This window comes from Monomorium pharaonis, chromosome 9, assembly GCF_013373865.1.
Source record: "Monomorium pharaonis isolate MP-MQ-018 chromosome 9, ASM1337386v2, whole genome shotgun sequence".
NCBI classification, from domain to species: Eukaryota; Metazoa; Arthropoda; class Insecta; order Hymenoptera; family Formicidae; genus Monomorium; species Monomorium pharaonis.
The window spans coordinates 2031817-2058231 of record NC_050475.1 but is presented as its reverse complement, the minus strand read 5'-3'; the positions used below and the strand labels follow the sequence as shown (position 1 = coordinate 2058231).

Below are 26415 nucleotides of genomic sequence, written 5' to 3'. Positions count from 1 at the left end.
CAGCGCCTCTATGTGCAACAAATGTGTACGTTGAACTACATAGTCAAATCCACGAATCTTGTAGGTAATGTGCATGACTTTGGGTCTCTTCTTTGCTATGTCCATGATTATTTGGTTCTGTTCCATGCTATATCTGTACAGTAATGCACATTTATAGAACACGATTATGCATTTTTTTATCTGCATTTTTTTAATTTATCAGCTAGATGAGCTTTGAAAAACGCTAGATCTAGCGGAAAACTGCTAAATTGGCACCACTGCTGACCTTAAGCTCCCCTTAGCCTTAATGTCAATTGATGCCAATGCAAGTATGGCGGAGTGTGGCGACGCGAATTCGCACGAGATGACAGAGAATCATGTCGGCAAGCGGTGCAATAATCAGTGGGTGCGACTGAACGTGGGCGGGACGTACTTCCTGACAGCGAAGACCACCCTGGCAAGAGACCCGAACTCGTTTCTCTATCGGCTATGCCAGGAGGACTCGGACCTTATTTCGGACAGGGTTAGTTTTCGACACGGTTCCTTACCGGGAATTTCAAACGGGCGAACGTCTATTCGAAGGGTCGACGCGTCTCGCCGTCCACGTCCACGTCGACGTCGGGGACGAGGGCGAGCGCTTTCCTTCTCGCGCCCCCTCCGTACTGTGCGCGGTCGATGACCTCCCGTTTTTGTTTTGCTTTGTTTTCCTAAGGACGAGACGGGAGCATACCTGATAGACCGCGACCCCACGTACTTCAGCCCGGTTCTGAACTACTTGCGCCACGGCAAACTGGTCATCAATAAGGATCTGACGGAGGAGGGTGTACTGGAGGAGGCAGAGTTCTACAATATCACCGAGCTCATTCGACTAGTCAAAGAGAGAATCATCTTGAGGGACACTCGGCCGCAGAGAGACTCCAAGAAGCACGTCTACAGAGTTCTCCAGTGCCACGAGGATGAGCTCACACAGATGGTGTCCACTATGTCAGACGGATGGAGATTTGAACAGGTATATTAACAAGTGTTTCTTTATTCAATTTGTACTTCAATAATTATTATTTATACAATTTTTTTTGACACTTTGATACTCGTAATGGTCTTCCTCTTTTTTTTCCTAAATATGTGCTTTTTTTTCATCTGTTTTTACAGCTAATCAACATAGGTTCTCAATATAACTATGGTAACGACGATCATGCGGAATTTCTGTGTGTGGTAAGCCGAGAATATGGACCTAGTCAGCTCAGCAGTAAAGAGGAAGAGTCTACGGATCGCGTCAAGGTACCGCTATCCTCTTTGACTGTTTCCCATCCTTCTTTGAGCCAGAGTAGCCATGGTTGATACAATTTCATTTTTGTTGAAAATTGTATCCAAACTGATATACAATAGACGCAGATTTATTATTTGAAATATTTTATTCACGTTTGTTTACTAAGTATCTCTACTTTTTTGTAAAACCATGTACCCTGAATAATCTGTTCAGTATTATTGTTTTTTTGTGTTGGATTGCATGAGATATTTGTTGCAGTGACTTGATTCACGTCTGCTTCTCTAGTTGGAAACGCAAACGCTTTTTTGCCTGAAAAAAAGAATTGCAATTACAAAATTTTAAAACACTTTGTTGCTGTAAACTGAATCTCTTGCAATTCAACACACTGATTTTATTCTTGATTTCTAACGCTGTTGTGAAATCAAATAACACTTTTATCAGTTCTAATGAGGTGAAAAAAAAAACAATAAGCAGTATTATTTTTGGTATTAACAATTTCCATATACTGACGTTTGGATTGGGTTGGGTAGAAAACCAAAGATGAGCTTTATCACCATACACGTGATAAATATGATTTATATACACACATTTGTACGAGATTGAATTTTATCTCACTTATATCATTTATGCTTAAATCAGCAATACATTTCTCTATACATTTTTTCTACAATATTCCTGACAGTCGCTTAGAAAATTATTTTGCTTAATCGTTTCATATAAGCGAAATAAAATACGACAAAGGAAAAGAATTTTGTTGTAGACATGAAATGTGTATTCAGCAACAGATTTCATTAGGTGACTTAATTTTTTTTTCTAATCAAATATTTGTGGATAATAATCTGTTGATTGAATTTTTGAATTTTGAATGTGTGTGTGTGCGCGTGCGCGCACACACATACACACACACACACACGTTTATAGACTTTAAATATGTTATATTAAAAAAAGTAATACATTAATTTAAACGAATCACCTAATAATCTGTGACACTCAGAGGCCTGTTCGCATGAGCATGTTCTGCCTCTGATATTTGTTGTATGTATCATATTATTATTATTACAATTATTATTATGATTATTATTATTATCATTATTGTACCGCATGCCGTTTGTTGAATAAAGAATTTTTTCTTTTATTGGTTTGTGGTTATATATACTTTATGCCCTGTGACCTGCATGAATCATTGCATGCCAAATTATATTCATTATACATTATGTACTTTATGCGACATAAGAGTAAAGTCCACAGTGTATATTTTATCACCACGTAACTTACGTTACGATTTATTTATGCCATATAGAAAATAGTTTTAAATTAATATGACTAATATCACATATGGGTTTGCTTTTCGATAAGGGTTGCTTTTGGGAAGCAAAGTAGCTATAATTAGATTAGCATATTGGTATTTCTTGTTTTATTGGGTTTATATATAGCAACAATGTAGCAACAGAGGCGGAATAATTTTTTTTTCTATAATAATAAAGCTGCGTAACTTTAATTGCCGTCATAGAACTTGTAATTAGCGTTAAGTATTATATAACAATAACTGAAATTAATACTTGTTTATTAAGTTTAGATTTATTGAATTACATTCTAGGTTTTGCAGCAGAAGGGTTCACGCATGTAATGTCTAGATCCGTCCTTGTTTTCCTTGCCTCCTCTTAGTTTGATCAGCTGCGCTGCGACAAGATGAAGACTGTTTTCGTTTTTACATTAAAGTATTAAATTGTAAAACCCATATGTGTGTATGTGTGTGTATGTGTATATATACGTATATATATATATATATATATACACACACACACACACACACTCTCTCTCTCTCTTTTCCATTATATTCTCTCTGTCTCTCTATTCCTAGATAATGTTAGTCTACAGGGACATTACAGTGCAAAGAGAGAAGATAAGGAACGTTTTATATAGATGTGTATTTATTACATAGCAAGATTGTACATGAAGCTTTAAAAACCGAAAGTAACACATGTTTTATTATTAATTTATTCCTCTTTATTGACAGCCCGAAAGACGAAAAAAAAATGTCGATCTCACATACGAATGGAATAGTTTAATAATTTCATACAGTTTATACAGATAATCTCTATACGACAAACACACAAAGTAAAAACCTTCCTTTTTCTATAAGCACATCTATCTGCTTTAAAAGCAGATATGTTATATAAATATATATATATATATATATATATATATATATATATATATATAGATAATATATTATTAATAAATAACGTTGTTCCATGATGGCTGCAGTTATATTTTAGCTTTATCGAATACTTTAATGAATGAATGGCATTTGTGGAGGCAATCGGTTTCATACAAATTTTTATGATATAACAGTAGTTTATCTCCAGTAGTGATATACAGTAGAAATTGCCTTTTTGTACTAAATTGTACAAAGGTTCTTTTCTCCCCATTCGTATTCTTATCGTAAGATGTCTAAATTACTTACCTTCGCACTGCCGCTATAAAACATAAAGATATTTGTATACCTAACGTAATATAATTTTCAAAAACACAGGAGAGATGGCGCGGATTACTAATAACTATGAATATGTAAAACTGACTTTATACATGTATTGTTAATACGGAAAGGAATTTTTTCTAAATGAAGTAATTGTGTATTACACTACTTTTTAAGAGATACAGATCTGAGATGTGTGAGAGGGATAGGGGCTTTATTTTCGAAAACGCTATTACAATGAAAATTTTGAAGAAGCGTACGTATAAAGTTTATAAACGTTCGTATTACAAATGCGTATTTCGTACGCACAGTGTAAAAGCTAAAGGAAAGACGGAACAATACGATTACATTATCGCGAATCAGTGGGATGTGTATTATCAGATGATAAAAAAATTGAATTGTTTTCTTTTGCGAATTATTCCCAGTTGCAATATGATCCCCTACATCCGTGGTAATAAATAAGTGTATTTGCAACAGATGTAGGTTGTCAATTGTCTCGAAGGCCTATTAAAAGAAAAAAAGAGAGAAAAGTGTCCTAGACAATATATGTAAAATGTTAAATGGAAAATGTAATATTGGCTTATTATAGATACTATTAGTACTATTGTACACATGCGAAATTATTACCTCACACACACACACACACACACACACACACACACACACACACACACACGTGTGCATTTACATACGATACTTTTTTTTATCGAGAAAATATAATTTTACAATATTCAAATAATTAATTGCACTCCATTATTTGTTATTTCGACATGGACAAGAGATACCTGCGTTATCAAAAGGGGGACACACACACACACACACACACACACACACACACACACACACACACACACACACACACACACACACACACACACACACATATTTGCGGAATTAGGTATTTACACAAGCGAAAAGTACGCAATTGTGCGATGTTTCGGCTAGCAACAATTCATTTGGTACTGCGAAATTTCAGAAACTTTAGGACCAATATTGTTAATCTCGCGTGCTATGTACAGCGTTGTTTAGGCTAACGTTAAGGCATTACTTTCTAGCTCAAATCCATGTATTCTAATCATTAATTTAGTCGGCATCAATGTTCATTACTGTTCATAATTATACACATATGCGGAGATATACACTCGATCTCCTCTTTACTCGTGTAAAATTTGTACTTTCATAGGTAGGGATTTCTAACCGATAAGTAAACTTATTCGATGTTTGGCGTTAGGAAACAATCGTACCGTTTATATTCATTAAAGACTAAAATTATAATGAGATAAGGGAGGATATCGTTACGTGGGATACCCGGCGTAAAGAAGGAGTTATCGTACATGGAAGTATTTACATCATTTGCACGTGCGACTATCACATGGATTTTATTTCTCAGTTTTATTAATTTATCGCGCTGTGTAAGATGAGAAAAAGTTTTTACCAGGACAAGTTTCTGAAACAAACTGTGCTAACTTTTTTTGCGAGAAATCAAGAATATATATTAACTGAAGTGAAGATATGTTTTCAGAATGCTAGAAGATATTTTAGCGAAACGGGTGCCGCATGTGTGTACATACCATTCGTAGTGTCTTTGCGTGTATGTACACAGATATGCAAAGGCCATTCTGCAAAAATATAAACGTAGTCGTAAGTTATTGTAAAGTATTGTAAGATCCAATTGCATATCTGTTTCCATCTCGACGTAAGTTAACTTTAATCTCGATTTTTAGTATTCACAAACTCATTTCGATCAACATAGATTGACTTTAATCTCGGTTTAACTTACTGTTTATCTTTTTCTAACTTTTTGGAACTAGAATGAGATAACAAGTAGGTTAAATCAAGATTAAAGTTAATCTACATTGGTAGAAACGGGTCTTAAAGCTAGAAAAAGATAAAAAAAAAGTTAAACCCAATTTGCGTAGATAAAAATTAACATACAACTGCAACTTACAATCACTTATGACTACGTTTGCGATACTTTGCAAAACAACCCTATCGCGAAGCGTAATCAAAATTTATTTAATGATACTTGAATAAGTATAATAAGTATTCTGATATGATATAAAGGTATAAAATCTTAGAACTTTCTATGCAATAACTGTTATCTCTAGTAGTGCAATTTGCAGTAAGTGACAAACAGGAACGGTATAGATATTTAACGCCGTTAATTTTTTTTTTCGCTAATCGCGCAGTTATAGTCTCGTATGTCCCTGAGAGATTATTTAAATTGGAAGCCACTTTTATGCATTGAATAGTAGCGATTCACACCTGCGGCAACTACATGACATTATATTACCGAGTGTTAGATAAGCGTTAAGTAGCTCTTACGACCATAGCGTGTGATTTGTAAAGTGAGATGATGAATTAAACGTAAATTGTTTGTATTAATTGTAACTTATATGAAATAAAAGATTTATTATGTACATACATTAAAGATCTTATCCTATCTTTCACTTATCTCTTTATGTATATTGTTATATATATTCATAGCTCTCTCTCTCTCTCTCTCTCTCTCTCTCTCTCTCTCTCTCTCTCTCTCTCTCTCTCTCTCTCTCTCTATATATATATATATATATATATATATATATATATATATATATATATATATATATATATTTTGTAACTCAAATATTTAGAATTATGTAAAAATGCACGTATTAAAAATGGAAACGCGCGCGCACGTTGACGTGTATACGAATTAATAAAAAATATTTATACACGATAACTTACAAATTCTTATAAACAATAAATAAGTATTACAAGGTAAATTCGTAATCTCCCAAGAGATTTTTCTTGAGAGATGTGGCGGACTCCTGAAAGATCGATCAAGTGATTCCATATGTTCAGGGCATATTTGCTATTGTTTTTAAAGGTTGGTCGAGATACTGGGCCAACGCCTGTGCTTTCTCGCGGAGGAGTCCAAATCCTACGGTCTCCTTCGCGTACAAGCACAAGAGTAGATTGGCTACCTCCGTGATAACGACCTTTCCTTCCTGGAAACAAGAGGAGTATAAAAATAAATTTTCAATCTTTAATCTAAAAAATTATCTTTAATATTTATTACCATACAATCCATGAGAACAAATTGTAATTCATCTTCCTTGAAAGCGTTTCGTCCGTTCTTCTCGTAAGCTGTCCAAATGTTACTCGTGATAGCAGCTGTGACCCTGGCATCCTTGTCTCCATAACCGCTGTATGCTAACAATCCACCATCTCTGTTGAGCAATCTGAAATACGCATATACACATGATACAAAATATAACTATTTATTTAACAATGATTTAAAATATAAAATTTTAATTTTAAGTAGAAAATAAATGAGGTTTTGAGATACTTTTTGTGCAACAACTTATATCTCTAGCAGCAATTTGCAAATATCATTATTTACATTTTTGGAATAACAATCTTTGTAACTTCTAAATATCGTATACAAAGATAATGAACAAAAAACAAGACATATCTGTAATATAACATCTTGCACAAATAATGGAGTAAATGAGTGATTTCAGAATGAAACTTGAAATACTGCAGTAATGTTAGCGAATTTATATTGAAAAGAACGGTTTAGCTTGACATTTCATCGACACTGATCTCAGTGAAATTCTCACTCACAGGGTATTTTCCACACCTCCGGTGTTCGCTTGACTGAGAACCTGCGTGAGCGCCTTTGGCTTCAACATATCGTGTTTAACCGGAGCGCGATCTTTATCGACGAAAATTCTACCTAATTCCTGTATATTAATATGCGCAAATATATACGCGTAAATTATTGCCACGTGTGTGAAGTTTGTATTAACTTCTGCGAACTTACGTTTCACGATCAGCTGTTATCGCCGAATCAACAAAACTGACAGTGAAGAGTTGAAGAGCGGTTGGGAGTGTTGGGACTTGGGACCAGAGCTGCCAGATTTTGCCGGGTTGCCCGGCACGGTAGGCCGACGCATGCGCTTACGAGTTGAAATACAGTAACGTATCACAAATCTGTAGACTCTTGTGACTACACACTCAGGTGTGCGTGGATAAGTAGAGAGTAGAATGTTCACATAATGATAAAAAATACACATTTTTCTGTAATTAAGAAAAATATTTTATTTGGCAAAAATACTACTGAGATATCCTCTGTACTGAGAGTACTGGGCCCGCCAAAATTAAGCGCCCATAATACACATAACTGTATTTGCCATCCATTACACATGCGCGGCTTGACCCATGGCGGGGGGTCTGGCAGCACTGCTTGGGACTTGAGACTGTGGGAGGAGGGAACGAGGCGAGGAGGAATAGTCATACAATTGATATTTCTCGAGATGTGCGACGTCATGTTTAAAGTTTGTTCAACTGCAAATATACACGTTTCGATTTTATATTTGAGATAGTCAATAGTTAACAAAATTTAAAGTCAAATTTTATAAATTCCATTCAATCAATTTTTAAAATTCCAATCGATAAAGTAGCTTAGTAGCCAATATCGAGATACTTGGGGGAAAAAAAAAGTATCATATATCAGCTTTGAAAAAAAAAAGATAGGAGGCACAAAGTTGGATTGCAAAAAACTTTGCTACGACATAATCACGTGAGTCGACGTCGACTCGTGAAAATCCATTAGAAAGTCTTGTGAATAGATTTATTTATAGTGCAATATATTTTTAGAGAGAAAATCATACGGGTCATTCTCACCGGTGGCGGAAATTTCGAGAAATGGTCTCGTGACGTCTTCCGGCAAGTTTAATTGCGCAATCTGACTCACGAATCGCGACAGATTGCGCAGCATCTATCCCAGTTCAGTTCACCGTGGTCGAACCGTCGAGATAATCGAGAGATTAGGTGCAGTTGCCTTCAGACAAGTGCTTCGCGAGTGTGTTCCTCGTATCACCTCGTATTTTTGCAACGTAATAGAAAAAAGATACAGCAATTTAGAAAGATGCCGCGACGTGGACGTGCCGCCGCTCCTCCTCCAAGAACGTGAGTAACGATTAATTTTAATGGTGAACCATAAGATTTGCCATGACGAGAGAACGTCATCAGCGTTACATCACGGTTGCAAAGTTTATATCACGCATCCATGTCGCGGACACCAACCTCCAATTCCTCTTTTCTTCCCCGAAAGAAATAAGTCCCCTGAGAAAATCGGTCTAAGAAAAACCTTTTTTTTTTAGAGTCAGACCGAGCGCACCTGCGAGCGCACCAGCTCCGTCCCGGGTGCCAGCTCATGCTCCACCAGCGCAACCCATGGTTGCCCAGCCGCAGCAACCGTCCCTCATGGGCCAGATGGCCGCTACCGCTGGCGGAGTCGCTATCGGATCTGCCGTGGGGCACACCATTGGTCATGCGATGACTGGACTCTTCAGCGGTGGTGGCAATGAGGCTGTTCCCGCTGCAGCAGAGCCAACGCAGGTAGTTCAGGGTGCTCCCGGGGCCGTACCAGCTGCTGGCGCCTGCTCCTGGGAGATGAAGCAGTTCCTAGAGTGTGCTCAGAATCAGTCCGACCTGAGTCTCTGCGAGGGCTTCAACGAGGCGCTCCGTCAATGCAAGATGGCCAATCGTCAGTAGTAGATCTTGCTTTACCTTTGTTGTGATCACTTATCTTATCTCTGAGTATTGTTTTCAATTTATAAATTGATTGTAAACTGTGTAAATCCTGATGAAAAATTTTATAAGAATTGGGATGTTTTTCAGAAATGTTGAAAAAGTACTTTTTTTCTATAAATATTCGTGAAATTTCTCATTCTATAAGTTTTGAAACATTGTTAAACTTTTACAGCTTTTACAAGATTTTATCAGAAATTACAGAACAAAAAATCTAAAAATATTTAGGATTTATATACAAAGAATTCTAAAAAAGATATAAACTTTCTCAGCATTTCTGAGTATTCCAATTTGTATAAAAAAAATATAAAAACTTTCACCAAGGAGGCTATTTTTTAATTGTTGGATATTTTTCCTGTTTTCAGATATTATGTAAATGCGGAGTGCAAATAATTTAGAAAGAAACGTCTAGGAGAAATTGAAGTACATGCAAGCTATAATCCTTAGAGACTAAATATGATTTAATAAAAATTTCTGATTATTTTGCCATTGTTGCACTATTAATATTGTAAGATAAAATAGTTCTGGATCAATCCGTATACATGTTTTAGTAATAAATTATGTTTGTTTAAATTCTGTAGTTGGCAACTACCTTTAATTCTTCCTTTGATTTATACGTGACGTTTATAATATAACATAGAATGATTCCAATAAACTGAAATGTGCACGAAATTACACTTTAATTTCATGTTAACAGGAAAACATTGGTAATGTCTAATGAGTTTTTTTAGAATTTAGGTGTTTGTATTAGCAAATATTAACAATATAAATAAAATGGCAAATTGAAATGAATAAGGAGTAAACAGCACCTCGATGTTTTCCCACTTTATATTACAATACATTAAACAAATAATTTATTACAGAAGATGAAAATAGCTTTTACAAGATAATACATCGGGAGGGAAATTCAGCAAATAAAAACTTGGGTATATTTGACCAGAACCAATTAAGCGTACCTCTACACGAAAGTATCTGTACCTTATCATATAATTTTCTCTAATAATTAGCTATCGTATATTTCAAAAATTAGTGTGATTTATGCATTTATATATGTGTATGTATATATATATATATATATATATATATATATATATATATATATATATATATATATTCATCCTATACGCGATTATCTGTAATGCAGCTTTCTCTTTCTTTATTCGACAAGGAGAGGCAGTTAAACACGCACAACTAGCACGAATATCGAAGAAGACTATCTTTTTTCTGTATTTAACACACGCATCATCACGTAGCCGGCGATCGTGGCGATCGCGATTCCCAGTCCTGCTTTCCACCAGACCAAAGAGTCCCCTTGCATTAGGCCGAATTGATTTATGTGCCTGAAATTTCGAAGCACAAGACACACTGTCATTCAGTTGCGCGAGAAATCTCAAATTATTTTAGCAACATGATAAAACCACAATGTCGTACTCTCGTGAAAATTCGATTACATATTCAGCGACATATATAACGAGTACAACAAAGATACACAAATAAAATTTCGATCCAAAACTGACAATGAAGTTTTATCATACGAGATTGCAAGTCGGAAGGGAAATTTTTCTTGTTAGGAGGATCCACGCGTAGAAAAGCGGTTCGAATCGACATAAAGCTTGTGAGATCGTTGCATGCTCAAACGAAACGCTTCATGCTGAGACGAAACAAAAAAAGCAGTATACACGCTATTAAGACGTGTGATTTAAGTGAACGTCGCGAGAGAAAGCTGGCAGTAAATATGAAATAAAACCTTGTGAAAGAACTCCACCAGGGGAAGGGTAAGGATTCTGCAAGCAACATGTGGATGGTACGCCTCATATGGCTGAAAAGAGCCAATTACATAGTAACTCATACATATTTTATTCGTGCGATGTGACATGTTTTCTAATCATCCGGCACATTTGACGTGAGAGGATAGAGTTAAGCCCCCGTGAGCGCATGCATCGAGAGGAATGTATACGATGACGATAATTGAATGCAGTTTTTCACGATTTGTTCAAGCGTCTAGATTTTTACAGTGCGAAATTGTGAAATTCGGACCAACCTGTCTCGGTAAAATAATACCCACGCTCCTTGAAAGCGGCTAAACACGAAATATATCTTGTTGTTAATACCGAAAAAATTTTCTCTTTTTCTTGTCTTTTTTCTTTTTATATAAATGTATTACATTATTTCTCTCTTCCCTCAAATTAAATTACAAGAAAAGAATGAGGAGAGAAAATGTGCGGCATGAAATGCAAATCTTTTGCCTGAAACTAACTTTACGATGAAAAATATTGTACAAAATATTATACAAAAGAAGAAATAAGCGAAGAAAGGCTCTAAGACGCGTAATCTATACTTTCTGATGTGTTTAGCTACAAAGGAAAATATAATCTAATGTCTGTAAACCGAGATTCGTCCAGAAGTTCTGTTAATTGTTGTTATAAACTAAACTTACGGAAAGGCTGCCATCGTAGCTAACTTGACGAAGATCTCACGGCGAATCGTCCGTGAGATACTGTACGGTTGCGGGGGCATCAGTTTGTACTTGCTGCAGAAGGCGGCCGGTTGCAACAGATAGCTCTGCTTCACCTCGGAAAGGTCACTTTTATTCGCCACTATCAGAACGGGAATCTTACTATCGGCGAAGTATTTCTGCAAAGACACGTGTAGTTTATCGTCGCGTGAAATATTCGGATCATCGCAGCAGGCGTGAGAAGAGGACAGCTTACGATATAAATACGCGCTATATACTCGAATGACTTTGGATTACTAGCGTCGTAAACGAGAGCGGCAACGTCGCACTGGATCTCCGCCGGCGTTAAGGCGTCCTGAACGTTCAACACGTTTATGTCTTTCAATACCAGAGTTTTCTCCTGCCCGTACACATGCAGCGTATTCACGGTGACATGGGCGTTCGACGGTACCATCTTATCATTCAGCCTCTGCAATTTCACATAGAAGATATAATCGCGAGTTCTTCACGATCGAGACTCCTGAACTGTGATTAGTGATTTACCTCCAGCTTAGGATCGATAAGGGTTCTACACAACGTGGTCTTCCCACTACTTTTTGGTCCTATGACGTGACAAGTGTAGACATTCCTGCTGGACTGCTTCTTCGCCAGATCTACCTTTTTCTCGCGAGTCACGACAATCGCGCTCGTCTGACATTCGTTGTGATACATGTTGTATCCCAGGTACGCCATATATTCCAAGGTTTTGCGCACGTTCGTCAGCGCCAACAGTGCCCACTGACACATGTATCCTTGGAATGTGAGCCATCCCTGTGAGAATATTGTATACTACACATCATTACATTATCTAATATTTTTGTTTTTTTTTTTATACGTCTTATCGTTTAATATATCAATTTATTCTATACGAAATTAAAAGTCTAAAAATAACGATAGCACAAGTGTCAACCTTTTCGTTCGTTGATACGGTGTACTTGTACTCGTCGCCCCATGGCGGAAAAAGACATCGCGAGAACAACGACTCCATTTCCAAGGGCGAGAGAGCGCCGTCGCGATCGCGATCGTGCTGCATGAAGAGTAACGTTAAAAACTCTTGTCCCTTGTGCGACAATTCTGTGCTGCAGCCAGGTGGAATCTTCAATCTGAAAACACAACATTATTCAGTGATATATTGGAAGAATGCAGCGTTCCGTAACCTTTGATATATACGTACGAAGGATGAATATATTCTTTTGACATTTGTAGTTCGTTGTCGTATCCGAATTTCCTCAACACAGCCCAAGTCGTTTCGTTCCTCCCGCGTTGTATGAATAAACATTGTAAGTACATAAAACCTGTAAACATAATCGCTTAATAAAGTTTCACGTATATTTGTTTAATATCGGAACAATTAGAATACTCACCTTTCATTGTAACACATCCGTTACATATGCCATCGCAAATGTTTTTCGATAGCACAGCTTTCACATCCTCCAGTACTTGCGGTTGTAACGGTGTGTTGAAGCACCACTGCTGAAACGCGTTCAGCTCCATGTCATTCAAAAGTCCGTCGTTATCTACATCGCATATCTGTGTGTGCATTGGAAAAGAAACATAATTTACATCTCTCTTGTGCCATCAATTTTTTTTAATTATTATATACATACTTTAAAAATCCGCTGCAAAGCAGTTTTGCACTCCTCTGTGAGCTGGAGCAAGAATAATAAATTTGAAAATCTTGGACAATAAATTAAAAGATAAATATATGAAAAATATAAATTAAACAATAAATGCATAAAAGCCTTACTTCCTGTGTATCATAATTGTACAAAGGGGTAGTTGGATGCAGTACTGCCTTTTGTGCATAATAAAACGTTTCCGAAACATTCTGAAGTGTTTTCGCTGAACACTAAAAAAAAGATCACATTTTTTTTTTATATAACATCTCTTAATTTTTTTTCTGCTAGTTAAATGGTTAATCTTACCTCTATGCAGCTTTCAATCTCCGTGAACTCTTTCATAATGGGATATACGGCCTGTAATTGCGAAATATACGTCATTAGCACAAGTGTGTAAAACGAGGGCGTTAACTTAAATCTCCTTGAAAAACTCGCAAACCTCTATGGTGGAATAATCCACGAGATCGATCTTGTTGCCTACAAGCACAACTGGGCAGCGATTGTCAGACGAGCATCTTCTGATTAACGGTAACCAGTAGCTGGCAGCTCGGTCCAGAGTGTCCTCGTCGTCCACGGAGTAAACGACGCATATCACGTGCGCCTTCTGGATCTCCTCCGCCAGTTGATCCTCCGTTTGTTCCACTGCTGCAAACATGATGCCGAATTATTACTTTGTTATTTTAATATAAGACAGAAGGAGATACAAGTGACATAACAACTTCTCTGACAAATAATTTAATTTACGTTACAGGGGGATGCAACGCGAGTTGCTCTCGACTTATAGATACCTGAGTAATCGACTATGTGCGTCGGCACTTGCTCCGGCGTGACGTCCGCCGGTATCGTGATCTCCTCGGCCTTGCTCGGCACCTCCTCCGCGTACTCCTCGCTCACTAGAGACAATATCAAGGAGGTCTTGCCAACGCCGCGCTCACCGATCAGCAGTATCCGGACGTTGCGCCGGGGCGCGACCGGGCGCTGCACCATGCTGCTGCTGCCGCCCGGATACTACCGCCGACTGCCGTTCGCTCCGCGACGGACGCGTTCAAGCGGACTCCCTCGCGGACAGCATTCTCGCTCCGCACCTCCCGGAGGTGCCTCGCTGTTTACCGCGGAATATAACCTGCAACGCACCGACAACGCGCGGTACCAATCTCGCCTGGACTTCGCGACTTTCACGATGACATTTTATTTAATGACGACGGGGATGACGGTCAACGATGCACCGCACTCTTCCTCTTTCTCGCTCTTTTTCTCGTTTTCTCTCTCCTTGGAACTTTGCGACGCGTGTATCGCGTATACCGCGTAAAGAAAATCGTCTCGTACTCTGCCTCGACGTTTCGTCGAGATCAGCTCCGATCGTCGCCGCTGGAGGCCAAGTAAACCCCGGCGGATTCGGCGAACTAAAGTAGTAGCGCTCCGAGGGTGGCCTTTTCAAGGTTACCCTATGCCACCGCAATGAATGGTCCCGTACGTGCGTGTGAGCGTGCGCTAAACCGAACTAAAATGCAATATGGTCGCTCTTTCTCCTTTCATCTCACTCCCTTCTCCTCCATTGACCCGCACGTACACACATGCATACACGTACACATCCAAATTAATATTTAATGAAATTTTTGAACTCATTTATTTCACATTTTTTATGGAACCATTACGTGTTTAGTATAAGAAAAAAGTTATAATTTGCGTATGACATTTGCAAATGAAAAATATTTTATATACGATTACATATATATCATACATATATTATATAATTATATACTTTTCTTGAGAGTGAAAGAGGGATAATCGTTTTCTCGTGACTACGTATCACAATCGGTTCAAGTAAGAATTAACTTTTGGTCTAATACGTGGAAAATCCAATTAAGTTCAATCGCCGTTAATTCATTAGAAGAAAGCTGAGAAGTAAAATATATTATGCTACAATTTGTCACGATTAAACAATTCAAATACCGAATGCAAGAATTCTAATCTTTGACTGATAATACTGCATAAACATTTAACATTAAGAGAAATGTATTCTTGCTTCTTTCAGAAATTGTTTTTAAAACTAAATTAAAATTAGAATCTGTTAAGCAAATTAGTTATTACAAAATACAATCATCATTTCACAATCTCTTTACTCTTCCAATACAAACAAAATAAACAAGTAATTATTATCATGATTAACGATTCGATATAACGATTCTCCCTTTATACTAATCGAACGAATTAAATTTCACAGAGTAGAATAGAAAGAAAAGTATTTGGAATTCAATATTGTTGTCAATTTGTACACAATTCAACGTATGTGATATATAGTTCCTTCATAGGAGGAACACAAATGAAATTAATCTTGTGTACAATTTAACATAATTCATATAAATAGTGAATTAAGGTGCTATAACACCAGCCATGGATGATGAATGAATTTACGGCTTCGGTAATCATATATGTGATCTCCATGCCGACCGTTTTTTTTTTTTCCCATAAGTACCAGATGTGGTGTCCGTCGCATCAACACTGAAAATGTCATCAGCACATTTATATATATCATAAATTTTATTTATAAAATTATAAAGAACGATTGTTTCGTTACGATAACAATTTTCTTACCAAATTAATTGATAAAAGTTTTTCATGTCCTTCTAGAAATGAGTCGAAAGAGCGAACGTGCACACCATCATTCAGGATACATAACTGTATACGAAACAAATGCTTTATATAATTAAGAAATATGTATTAAATATATGTAAAAAACTAAAAAATAAATGTTACTCCTAATTTTTTGAGGAACCAGGCTTCGCTTCGTTCTCGCTTGGATCCCGGGCATTAATGGATGAATTGAGGTTTTTCTCCAATTCCTCTATTAAATCTTTTATATGTTCAGGTACACTGAAAAAAAAATCTGAGATTAAAAAAAAATGTTATTGCATAAAAAAATTATTTATTTGAAAATATATACTTGCAAAGACAATAGTTATTTTTCCGGTAACAAATACATTTTCATTAATAAGATATAACATAAAAGGCAAGGATATATATAATAATTTTATTTGCAAAAAAAATTTTAACTTAATTTTTTATTTGCAAAAAAAATTATATGCTTGTTTTTATGTTATATTTTATTAATGGAAATGTATTTGTTGCTGGAAAAATAACTATTGTCTTTGCAAGTATATTCAAATAAATTATTTTTTAATCATTACTTTTAATGTAATGTATATAAAAGGACGTACCCCAATCTATTAAGTTTATCGATCATACGGGTGATCATTTCTCGATCATCCCTGTGTAGGTATCGTATCAGGCGGTTTATGACGCGCTGACGAGCGCGTTCGTCCTTATTTTGATCCATTCCTAAAATTCTTAAAATTAACTTTTACTTTAACTTGAGTTAAATTAATAATCTTAACGTACGTAACTCTGAATTAGTTTTTTATTTATATAATTTTTAACTAATCTAAATTTATTTTATAATCTATTAGCTTTAATTTTTAATCTAAATTAATTAATTCAGATTAAAAAAATATATTAACTTACCCAACTCTTATATTAATTCGAATAATAAATATTAGAGGCTATAGTTCTGAAAACGTCTAATCTTCGATTTAGTTCAAATTTTGAAAATAGGTTTCTTTTGGAGAAAAAAACATGCAAGAAGAATTTTTGGCGACTCAAAAATTTTTTTATATCGGTAAGTAGGAAATTTATAAATTGTAGACAAAAATTTAAATCCACGCTATTTGTTTCTACATTATTCATAACACGGGATAATGATCAAGAGCGTTATTTCACGTACGTGGAGATTCTCCGGCTCGTCTATACTCTACTATGCGTCGTTGGTAGGCGCCAAAATCCTGGTAAGATGACGCGCGGTCCGTCAAAGGCGATCGGGACGAACATGCAATATCTCAGAGCCCGCGCAACACGCAACGGACTCATGCTCTTTCGTACAATGTAATATCCCGCGAATAATGTGCGCGACAATTACTACTCGCTCGCTAGCAAGGCGGTAAAAGACGAATACATTTATTTCGACGAGAACGCAATTACCCGAAGACTCGCGATACGAATACGATACAAATATACAATATGACTCGACTGTGGATTGAGGCACGCACGCAACGCAAACGCAACGAAACGAACGGAACGCATCGAATCCACGGCGGCTTTACAATAATTCAGTGACGCTCACCGAGTTGATTCCTTTTTCAGTCTCTTGCAGTATCACGCTTTATTTTTTGATCCTTCGATCTTTGATCCTTCGATCTTTGATCCTGCAGCGAGGCAGTGTTCGTAACTTTTCGGGTAACTTTTGGCGCATGCGCAGTAGCGCGAGTCTTCACGGACAGGGTTAACTCACACATGCAACATACTGCCAGGCTCGGTCTGAATATATCGCAAGGCGCTACAAGGCGCATCACGTTTAATCAACGATATTTTGTGTTATTCATAGCAATGGTTATTATTATTATATTATTTTGTTATTTTTTTATTATTTTTTCATGGGTTTTCGAACGCATACAACGTCTAAAACAAAATTTATCTGCCCCAAACTCCCTAGAATTTATTGGTGATATTTACTAGATAAACTTATGTACTTTCGGTACTTTTTCGTAAACCGTGTCATGACGACGAACGTACACCGTGGCCCGGTTCCACAACTCACGGTTAACTGCTAACGGGAGGTTAATAGATTTTCTGTCTCTCCTTAGATAATAATATAGAGAAAGATAGGTAGTCGATTAATCTTCCGTTAGCAGTTAACCGTGAGTTGTGGAACCGGGTCACGGTGAACAGTATGATCAGTGATGACCAGTGATGACCAGTGTTGACCAGCAACAGGAACCGTGTCTCGAATGTAGACTGCTGAGCGGAGGTGACTTCGTCGCCGCCGGTTTATACGTTTGCCATCATTCCAAACGGTACCAGAAGCAAGTAGGAAAAGCAGTGATGTACTCATCTGCCTCTGGTACGTTGGTTCGAGCAAGCGTATTGCGACGTATTAAAGCTTTGTTCCGCTTTATAACACGCAGAATATTGCCGAAAAGCGCCTGGAAATTTCTGTGCTCAATTCTTATTAACGAATTATTTTGCTCAATATTTACATGCAACAATTTCATTTTCAGAGATACAGCTCCGCGGCATTCGCAATTTTGATAGCGAGGACGCCTTATGCTTCTCCTGCCCGCTCACGCTTATTTTTGGGTTAAATGGAACCGGGAAAACCAGCATAATCGAGGCGCTGAAGAACAAGGTAAAGTCTTTCGTGGACGATCGTATGCTGGCAACGACCGGCACAGTACGATAGTGATAATTTTATTACCATAGGCGTAGTGATAGCATAGTGAACACACATGTCATGTCATGTTTTTTAATGTCTTTAAATGTCCTTATGTTTATAAAATATATATATTGTTTTCTTTAATTTAACGTTCTTATAACTGCAATAATACATATTATATAATATTAAAAAGTAGGGTATGTACAAGATGAGTGCAATTGATGCTCATATGACCCATATGTATGTGGCACTCATGCATGCGAGTCATATAAGCATCAATTGAGGACATATTTAAGCCTTTTGACAGTGTAATAAATAAAAATAAGAAACAGGTAAATGTGTTTAAAAATATTTACAATTTAGACTTGTAAAACGCATCTTATCGAGTTTCTTTAATCTTATTATTTTATCTTCTTGAAATAGAAAGCATCAATAACTAATCAATGTGTTAATGTTGCAGTGTGTTAATGATGCAGAAATCAATATAGCATTGGGTGTTTCAAAATCAATTTTAAATTATGTTGTATTTTGCCCTCAAAATGAGCTTAATTCGTCGTTTGACCAAAACGAAATGTTAAAAAATATATTTGATGAGATATTTGACAGTGCAAAATTTAATAAAGCCTCGGAATCCATTTTAAAGCTTCAGAAAGAGTTACAAGACAATATTCGAACTTTAAAAACAGAAAAACAAACTTTAAGTGTACTCGTATCTGAAGTGGAAGATAAACAGAATAAGCTCAAGGAACATAAAAAAAGTATGGATATTGCAAAGGAAAAAATAAATGACATTGATAAACAGATTGAACTTGTGAAACAAGAGATTGAAGAAGTGCAGCAATTTACTACGAAATATATGAACATCCAGGTTGAGGAAGGTAAGTTTAACAAAAATGCATTAAAATATAAATAAAAGAAAAAATATTTTAGGGAAAACGAAAATGGAAATTAGTATGCATAAAGATCAATATGAAAAACTGAAGAAAAATATAAAGAATATATTTGAGGAAACAACAGAGGAATTAGAAGAAGAATTGGAGAATTTAAAAAGAAAGCATGAAGATAATATTAGAGTGTTGTTAAATATCCAAGAATTAGGACAAATGAAATTGAAAGATACTGTGGAGCGCCTTTACCAGAAATTGGTATGTAATTAATTTTTTGTTTATGTACATTGTTGTAAAATCTTTATAATTGTGAATTTTAGGAAGAAGAAAAAGATGCACAAATACAAGCACAACAATGGAAAACTGTGGCATTTAAACTAACAGCGCGAAATATGGAATACTACATTAAAAAACAGCTAGATGAACTTAAAAACTTAAAGAATTTGAAGTAAATTAGCGTAATTGTTACTAATGAAGTTTGATTTATAATTTTAATATTTATATTAATTTTTCTTTTAATTAGGAAAAAGTTTAAAAAGGCACAGAATAATGTGATGGATTCAGAAAAAAATCTAGAAGCTCTAAAAGCAGAACTTAATAAAAAGTTGTTGCTATATAAAAATGTGATTAACGACATTAAATTGTGGGATCGGTGTATAGATGAGATACAGCAATTGAAGGGAGCAGTTAACAACTTGGAAACTCAGATGACTAGTGTTAGTAATATTATATTGATATTCTTTCTAAAACTAAATAATTAATAATTAATAATTATTAACTAATTAACTTCTTACGCGCGCGTATAGTAAAGACTGAAAAGTTACGAAAGGATTTAGAACTTGCTGAGAATGAATTGGATTCCGGAAGTAAGTAGTTGGAAAAGACGAAGGTTTGTTTTTTACCTTTAAATAATTAGCAGTACGATGAATATGAAAAAATGTCGCACGTGATCCACAATTTACAAATATATAAAATAAAATTCTTTTTTTTATAGACAGAGAATTGGCAAAAGCAAGAAGCCGATAGAAAATCGATGTCCGAAAGTGTCAGACGTTTGCATAAGATATTGGACGAGATCAATTCTTTTGTTAATAGCAATGTACTTGAGAAATTCGAAGCCCAAAAGTACGAAATACAAACTTATAAGAATTTGTTAACAAAACTTGTGAACGAGAAAAATGACATAAAGCAGACAATAAGCAAATTGAAGGAGGACATTATTTCTCAGGAAATTGGAAAGCGAGAATTACTTGACAACATAACTTTACGTAAAATTAGGGAAAAACTAGAGATCTTGAAAGAGCAGTACAAAAAATTTAATAGTATGGATTATAAAAAGAAAATGATTCAGTTAAAAAACGAAAAGCAAGCATTGCTTCAACAAGTAAGTTACATATTAATTTACTTTTAATATTTATATAATTGTATTACTTAATGATTTGTCCAATCGCATTTTTTTAAGAAACAGGTCATATTTGAAAATCAGGAAGAATTAGAGAGAGAAATCAAACAATATACGCATGAATTAGAAAAAGAAGAATATCGATTAACTTCTCGGAATTATACTAACAAGTGCATTGAATTGGTGGTAAGATATTTTATTATAATATAGTAGTTTTATGCTTTTTATTGCAATTGAACACATACTCTGGTTATGGTTCCAAAGATCTAACTAGTGTAACTTTAGGTTCAAGAAGATACTATAGCCAATTTGAAAACTTACAATGAAGTATTGAATACCACGATGATCGAATATCACGAGAAACATATGTCGACGGTCAATAAGATAATAAAGAAGTTATGGAAGCATATTTACAAGGGTACAGATATTACCAGCATTGAGATCTGCACAGAGCTTAAGAAGGGTGAACGTAGCAACAGAAGGAACTACAACTATAAATTGGTTCAAACCAGGCATGATGGCTGTAAAAAGGATATGAAAAAACATTGTAGCGCTGGACAGGAGGTAATTAGGTCAGAAATTATCAAGTATGTATAATGAAATAAAACCGTAATATTGACATTTGAATTTTGTAGGCATTGGCATCAATAATTATAAGACTCGCCTTGGCAGAAACATTTTGTAAAAATTTCGGGATTTTCGTGTTAGACGAACCAACGACGAATTTGGATGAAGAAAATGCGAACAATTTAGCGGATATGCTAACTAAGTATGCCTTTTTGTTTGAAGCTTAAATTAACGATCAAGTATAACTATAAATGATATAATGTAACGCAAATGATATATGTTGCAGGATAGTTGAGTTGCGATCAAGATATCAAAAAAATTTTCAGTTGATCATAACAAGCCACAATAAAAAGTTCCTACAGAAACTTGCAGATTTGAATAATCACAAGCAATTCTACGAGCTTTACCGTAAACAGAAGTACGTTGTATGAAAATATATGTTTCTTATAAGAAATTAAAAATGTACAGTTAACGGATTGGATTTTTTTTTATAGTGGGATGATCACAGTAAAGAGCTCTGCCTTCAATGAAGGTAAATCCTCCGACAAGGAAGAAAAAGGTCCTAATCGAAAACGATATAGTTTAGATGATAATAGTGGACCGCCTAAAAAGAAGTATTATTTTACCGAATAAAAAATTAAAATATACGTTCTGTTTACGCACATATGAATACACTGTACATATTTTCATGTACGTGAATAATAATTACAGAAATAATTAACAAATAAAATATGTATATATTAGAATCTAATATTTTATTTGTTAATTATTTCTGTAATTATTATTCACGTACATGAAAATATGTACAGTGTATTCATATGTGCGTAAACAGAACGTATATTTTAATTTTTTATTCGGTAAAATAATACTTCTTTTTTTATATATTAGAATCTAATATATACATATTTTATTTGTTAATTATTTCTGTAATTATTATTCACGTACATGAAAATATGTACAGTGTATTCATATGTGCGTAAACAGAACGTATATTTTAATTTTTTATTCGGTAAAATAATACTTCTTTTTAGGCGGTCCACTATTATCATCTAAACTATATCGTTTTCGATTTTCGTTTTTTAACTGAATCAATTTCTTTTTATAATCCATACTATTAAATTTTTTGTACTGCTCTTTCAAGATCTCTAGTTTTTCCCTAATTTTATGTAAAGTTATGTTGTCAAGTAATTCTCGCTTTCCAATTTCCTGAGAAATAATGTCCTCCTTCAATTTGCTTATTGTCTGCTTTATGTCATTTTTCTCGTTCACAAGTTTTGTTAACAAATTCTTATAAGTTTGTATTTTGTACTTTTGGGCTTCGAATTTCTCAAGTACATTGCTATTAACAAAAGAATAATTAACAAATAAAATATGTATATATTAGATTAATATCTACATATTTTATTTGTTAATTTCTGTAATTATTATTCACGTACATGAAAATATGTACAGTGTATTCATATGTGCGTATTCCTATAAAAAAGTTATACAGATAAAAGTTATGTATCAAAGTACCTCAAATAATGTGATAAAAAAACGAAAATTATCGAGATAACCGTTTGTCTCATGCCGCAAACCACGTCCGGAAATAAAGCCGTGATAGCGATTGCGAAGAAATCCTAAGGAGAAAAGAAAGATTCTTGAGATGTTTCTTAGTATATCTTAATGTTAATTTGATGTAAACTGCGACTTTTAGGTGATATTACTTTCGTTTCAAATCTCATCTTGATTTGTTTAATAGAGAAAAAATATGTAAAACTATTATTTTTTTAAACTGTTAAAAAACCATAATTATATTACGTAATATATAAAACATCTCAATAGGATAGAAAATTTATGATTTTGATTTAACTCTATAAAACAAATGCTTTAATTAAGAAATATGTATTAAATATATGTAAAAAACTAAAAAATAGTACTTATTTCTAATACATATCTTTGGAATGAATGTAATTTTGTGAAAAATTATAACTATTTTGTGAGAGTGAGTCCCAGATGCGCACAGTAACAAACGGACACCACCAATCAAATTTTATAAATTCATCCTAATCCTAATCAACCCAGCAATTTGATTTGGTGGTGTCCGTTTGTTATTGTGCGCATCTGGGACGCTCCCTTTTGGTGACGATCTAGGCTGCGGTTCACTTTGATACTGCAAACACTTCGTAATATTTTATTAATCAATTGGAACAAAGAATTTTATTAATTGGTCAATCAAAAAATGCTTCAAAGCATTTGTAGCATCAAGTGGACTTTAGTTCTAGTCACGCAATTGACCGATGAGACACTCCGATCGCGTTTAACTTTATGCTAACTATATTTTAGTCTAATCGATTTAGGAACGTTTGAGGTATTCAATGCACTTTGATTTTGACCTCTCGTACGTCGATTCTCTTGTTTGGTACAAAGAAGAGTTAATAAAAAAATTCATAGTAAAATTTAGTTCCGTGCGTATAATTCTGGACTTTTCGATATCCACGTCCACACAATTTGATATTCCTGACATCTTCATGTTAGGCCAAGAATTTTTTGAAGTTAAAATCTAAGATATATTTGTAACCTTTCTATAAAAATCATTTTATTCATTTATTTTGCAATAAAAAAATATGGTTTTTAATAATAAAAGAACATATAAGTATTTTCGCACAAATTTATATCTCATTAACATTTTACAAATTTAGAAAAACGGAGACCGCATTTTGAATCAGAGAACTAGATTTTCGAGACGCTCTACCATAGAACTGCTCCGTTATCCGTTGGCTCCATTATTTAGTCTACATATTGACCTTAAATCTTAGGTATTTTTCTCAAGCCATAGCTCCCGAAAGCACAATAAAAAAACGATGATGTAATAATTATTCGTTTGTTTTTAATATAATATTTTTCAAAGTAATGGATGGGAACCAGTAGAGATACTATAACAGAGATTCGCCAATGCGTTAACGATTTCTGATTGGCTCCCGTCGTTTGGGGTATAACCGGAAGTATGAGAGAGAAAGATAGATATAACTGACAGAGAAAGCCTAGCCGATCTAACCTGTCACCTGTCACCTGTCAAAAGAAAACAGAGTAAACCGCCATCGAAAACGTCATATCCGATATCCGGTTTTACCCCAAGACGGCACATTGGCGAATCTCTGTTATAGTATCTCTAGGAACCAGTATACAGCCGCCCAAGATGAAACCGTCCAGGATTCCAAGAAACCGCAATTATATCATAATATATACAGTTTCAAAACCGGAAGAGATTTCACAACCTTCCGTACATACACTGAAAAAAAATTTACTAAATTGAAATAAATATTTTTTTCAAATAGTACCATGCAGAAGTTTTGTAAAAGATAAATAATATTTATTTCAAATAAGATAATATTTTTTATAATTTAGAAAATGTATAATACATTTTCTTAATTATAGAAAATATTATCATATTTGAAATAAATATTATTTATTTTATTTTACATAAACTACTTTTGTATGTACAGCCCAAGTCGTTTCGTTCCTCCCGCGTTATATGATCCAGACAATACGACTTCGCCAAAAATATGTAGTTGAAATCATAAACTTTGGGTCCAAAGAGCACGTGCGCACTCCCACGTTAAAATTAAACCTGTCTAATAATACAAAGTATTGTTTATGTTTCTTACAATTTCTTCTCTCATGTTCCGTTCACGCATGTTCCGTTCCGTAAAAAATGCTTAAAAATGCTTTGAGTTTTTCTGTTGGACCGCCAATTTGAAAAGTTATGGTTAATTGGGGCGCTCCTGTTAAATGAATCTTATACGTGCAAAACTAAATAAATTTTATTACGGATTTCTTTATTAAAACTTTTACCTTTTTCGTACCGAATAAGAGAGAACGCCAAATACAATAGTGCAGTTAGCGACAAGGATCGCAGATTCTGATTCCGGTCAGTGCAGTGTTCGTAGATCGGGCAACTTTTGGCACATGCGCAGTGGCGCATTCCAGCCACACGCACAGTAACGTATATATTTCGTCGAAACAGATGGTATCAATAAGCCAGGAAAGAATAATATTAAAAAAATAAATTTCTAGCAATTAAATAACACAATTAATTTATAATTAATAATAATAAAGTTTAATAATAAAGTTTATTAATAAAGTTATTAAGTTTATTAAGTTTATAATAAAGTTTATTAATAAGTTTATTAAGTTCACATTGAAGTATTCCTTAAGAGTTCATTGTAATAAATACCTCGCGATTTATTATTTGGAATATTTAGAGAATATTGAGGAATTAGCCACAATGAGTTCACATTAAAGTATTAAGTGTATTAATAAAAAAATTACATAAATACAAGAAATTTACATAAGTACAAGTATTAATAGAAAATTACGTAAAAGTATTATACAAAATATTAATAAATAAATATATAATATTGCATAAAATATATAAGTAATGTTAATAATCTGACATATATATATTACAGATTAATTATTAAAATTCATTAACAAATTCAATAAAACGTAACTACAAGCGCTACAAGAAAATAAAAATAAATAATAAAAAAAACAAATATATTACACTTGTTTTAATGGCGCCCCTTGTAGCACCTTGCGATGCATTTGGATTCGAGCCTGGCATCATGTCTTATGTGTGAATGAGCCCCTGTCTGTGAAGGCTCGCGCTATTGCGCATGCGCCAAAAGTTGCCCAATCTACAAACAGTGGCTTTGACATCGAGCGCTAATTGGTGAAAAACGGATGATGGCGGTAATATTTACCACCACTACCCGTTTTTCACCAATTAGCGCTCGGTGTCAAAGCGCCGTTGTCTGCATGAGGATCCAAGGTAAAGGCTGTGGCACACAAAAAAACTTAAGCAGTAAGTCATAATTTCGACCAATCACATTT

General features: G+C 34.8%; 5 protein-coding genes across 11 annotated transcripts; 3 read left to right on the top strand and 2 right to left on the bottom strand.

Annotated features, from left to right (window-relative positions):
- The first annotated feature begins 271 nt into the window (after positions 1–271).
- Positions 272–3283, top strand: LOC105830076 (BTB/POZ domain-containing protein KCTD5). Of its 2 annotated transcripts, XM_012669224.3 has the most exons (4): positions 276–502; positions 692–988; positions 1129–1257; positions 2844–3283. In XM_012669224.3, the coding sequence occupies exons 1-4, from the start codon at positions 287–289 to the stop codon at positions 2871–2873; spliced, it is 672 nt and encodes a 223-aa protein (XP_012524678.1). In that variant the 5' UTR covers positions 276–286; the 3' UTR covers positions 2874–3283. The 2 variants fall into 2 exon arrangements, with proteins under 2 accessions (XP_012524677.1, XP_012524678.1); XM_012669223.3 differs by lacking the exon at positions 2844–3283 and having other exon boundaries at positions 272–502; positions 1129–2381.
- A 3129-nt stretch (positions 3284–6412) lies between these two features.
- On the bottom strand, positions 6413–8292 carry LOC105832262 (ragulator complex protein LAMTOR2). 2 transcript variants are annotated; one of them, XM_012673053.3, is made up of 4 exons: positions 7534–8292; positions 7335–7453; positions 6787–6949; positions 6413–6715 (listed from the first exon to the last, which is right to left on the bottom strand). In XM_012673053.3, exons 2-4 carry the CDS (start codon positions 7400–7402, stop codon positions 6566–6568), a joined length of 381 nt encoding a protein of 126 aa, XP_012528507.1. In that variant the 5' UTR covers positions 7403–7453; positions 7534–8292; the 3' UTR covers positions 6413–6565. The 2 variants fall into 2 exon arrangements, with proteins under 2 accessions (XP_012528507.1, XP_036147949.1); XM_036292056.1 differs by lacking the exon at positions 7335–7453 and having other exon boundaries at positions 7534–7617; positions 7964–8292.
- Positions 8293–8390: 98 nt separating this feature from the next.
- LOC105832261 (coiled-coil-helix-coiled-coil-helix domain-containing protein 2) lies at positions 8391–10097 on the top strand. The gene is made up of 3 exons (XM_012673052.3): positions 8391–8681; positions 8876–9261; positions 9671–10097. Exons 1-3 carry the CDS (start codon positions 8641–8643, stop codon positions 9679–9681), a joined length of 438 nt encoding a protein of 145 aa, XP_012528506.1. The 5' UTR covers positions 8391–8640; the 3' UTR covers positions 9682–10097.
- Positions 10098–10464: 367 nt separating this feature from the next.
- On the bottom strand, positions 10465–14939 carry LOC105832260 (mitochondrial Rho GTPase). 3 transcript variants are annotated; one of them, XM_012673049.3, is made up of 13 exons: positions 14207–14939; positions 13858–14060; positions 13725–13775; positions 13547–13648; positions 13407–13448; positions 13164–13329; positions 12974–13094; positions 12710–12902; positions 12304–12570; positions 12017–12229; positions 11743–11939; positions 11347–11385; positions 10465–10645 (listed from the first exon to the last, which is right to left on the bottom strand). In XM_012673049.3, exons 1-13 carry the CDS (start codon positions 14403–14405, stop codon positions 10519–10521), a joined length of 1920 nt encoding a protein of 639 aa, XP_012528503.1. In that variant the 5' UTR covers positions 14406–14939; the 3' UTR covers positions 10465–10518. The 3 variants fall into 3 exon arrangements, with proteins under 3 accessions (XP_012528503.1, XP_012528502.1, XP_012528505.1); XM_012673048.3 differs by having other exon boundaries at positions 13858–14063; positions 14207–14405; XM_012673051.3 differs by lacking the exon at positions 11347–11385 and having other exon boundaries at positions 13858–14063; positions 14207–14938.
- A 3155-nt stretch (positions 14940–18094) lies between these two features.
- LOC105837129 (DNA repair protein RAD50-like) lies at positions 18095–23982 on the top strand. 3 transcript variants are annotated; one of them, XM_036292046.1, is made up of 12 exons: positions 18095–18372; positions 18530–18657; positions 19145–19562; positions 19615–19829; positions 19892–20019; positions 20095–20287; positions 20566–20955; positions 21040–21159; positions 21259–21537; positions 21609–21742; positions 21827–21958; positions 22035–23982. In XM_036292046.1, the coding sequence occupies exons 1-12, from the start codon at positions 18222–18224 to the stop codon at positions 22171–22173; spliced, it is 2427 nt and encodes an 808-aa protein (XP_036147939.1). In that variant the 5' UTR covers positions 18095–18221; the 3' UTR covers positions 22174–23982. The 3 variants fall into 3 exon arrangements, 2 of the variants coding, with proteins under 2 accessions (XP_036147939.1, XP_036147938.1); XM_036292045.1 differs by having other exon boundaries at positions 21034–21159; XR_004964640.1 differs by lacking the exon at positions 22035–23982 and having other exon boundaries at positions 21034–21159; positions 21259–21545; positions 21827–21859.
- The last annotated feature ends 2433 nt before the right edge of the window (positions 23983–26415 follow it).

Excerpts from the sequence above, each read along its gene's own strand:
- LOC105830076 (XM_012669223.3), top strand. The coding sequence starts at position 287 with ATGTCAATTGATGCCAATGCAAGTATGGCGGAGTGTGGCGACGCGAAT. Across the intron at positions 503-691 it reads CGGACCTTATTTCGGACAGG|GACGAGACGGGAGCATACCT; the intron begins GTTAGTTTTCGA and ends TGTTTTCCTAAG. Across the intron at positions 989-1,128 it reads ACGGATGGAGATTTGAACAG|CTAATCAACATAGGTTCTCA; the intron begins GTATATTAACAA and ends CTGTTTTTACAG.
- LOC105832262 (XM_036292056.1), bottom strand. The coding sequence starts at position 8,040 with ATGACGTCGCACATCTCGAGAAATATCAATTGTATGACTATTCCTCCT. Across the intron at positions 6,950-7,533 it reads ATAACAGCTGATCGTGAAAC|ATTGCTCAACAGAGATGGTG; the intron begins GTAAGTTCGCAG and ends TGCGTATTTCAG. Across the intron at positions 6,716-6,786 it reads TTGTTCTCATGGATTGTATG|GAAGGAAAGGTCGTTATCAC; the intron begins GTAATAAATATT and ends TCTTGTTTCCAG.
- LOC105832261 (XM_012673052.3), top strand. The coding sequence starts at position 8,641 with ATGCCGCGACGTGGACGTGCCGCCGCTCCTCCTCCAAGAAC. Across the intron at positions 8,682-8,875 it reads GCCGCTCCTCCTCCAAGAAC|AGTCAGACCGAGCGCACCTG; the intron begins GTGAGTAACGAT and ends TTTTTTTTTTAG.
- LOC105832260 (XM_012673048.3), bottom strand. The coding sequence starts at position 14,405 with ATGGTGCAGCGCCCGGTCGCGCCCCGGCGCAACGTCCGGATACTGCTG. Across the intron at positions 13,776-13,857 it reads TGGATTATTCCACCATAGAG|GCCGTATATCCCATTATGAA; the intron begins GTTTGCGAGTTT and ends TCGCAATTACAG. Across the intron at positions 12,903-12,973 it reads AAAGAATATATTCATCCTTC|ATTGAAGATTCCACCTGGCT; the intron begins GTACGTATATAT and ends TTGTGTTTTCAG.
- LOC105837129 (XM_036292045.1), top strand. The coding sequence starts at position 18,222 with ATGACCAGTGTTGACCAGCAACAGGAACCGTGTCTCGAATGTAGACTG. Across the intron at positions 20,956-21,033 it reads AGCAAGCATTGCTTCAACAA|AAACAGGTCATATTTGAAAA; the intron begins GTAAGTTACATA and ends CATTTTTTTAAG. Across the intron at positions 21,743-21,826 it reads TTAGCGGATATGCTAACTAA|GATAGTTGAGTTGCGATCAA; the intron begins GTATGCCTTTTT and ends TATATGTTGCAG.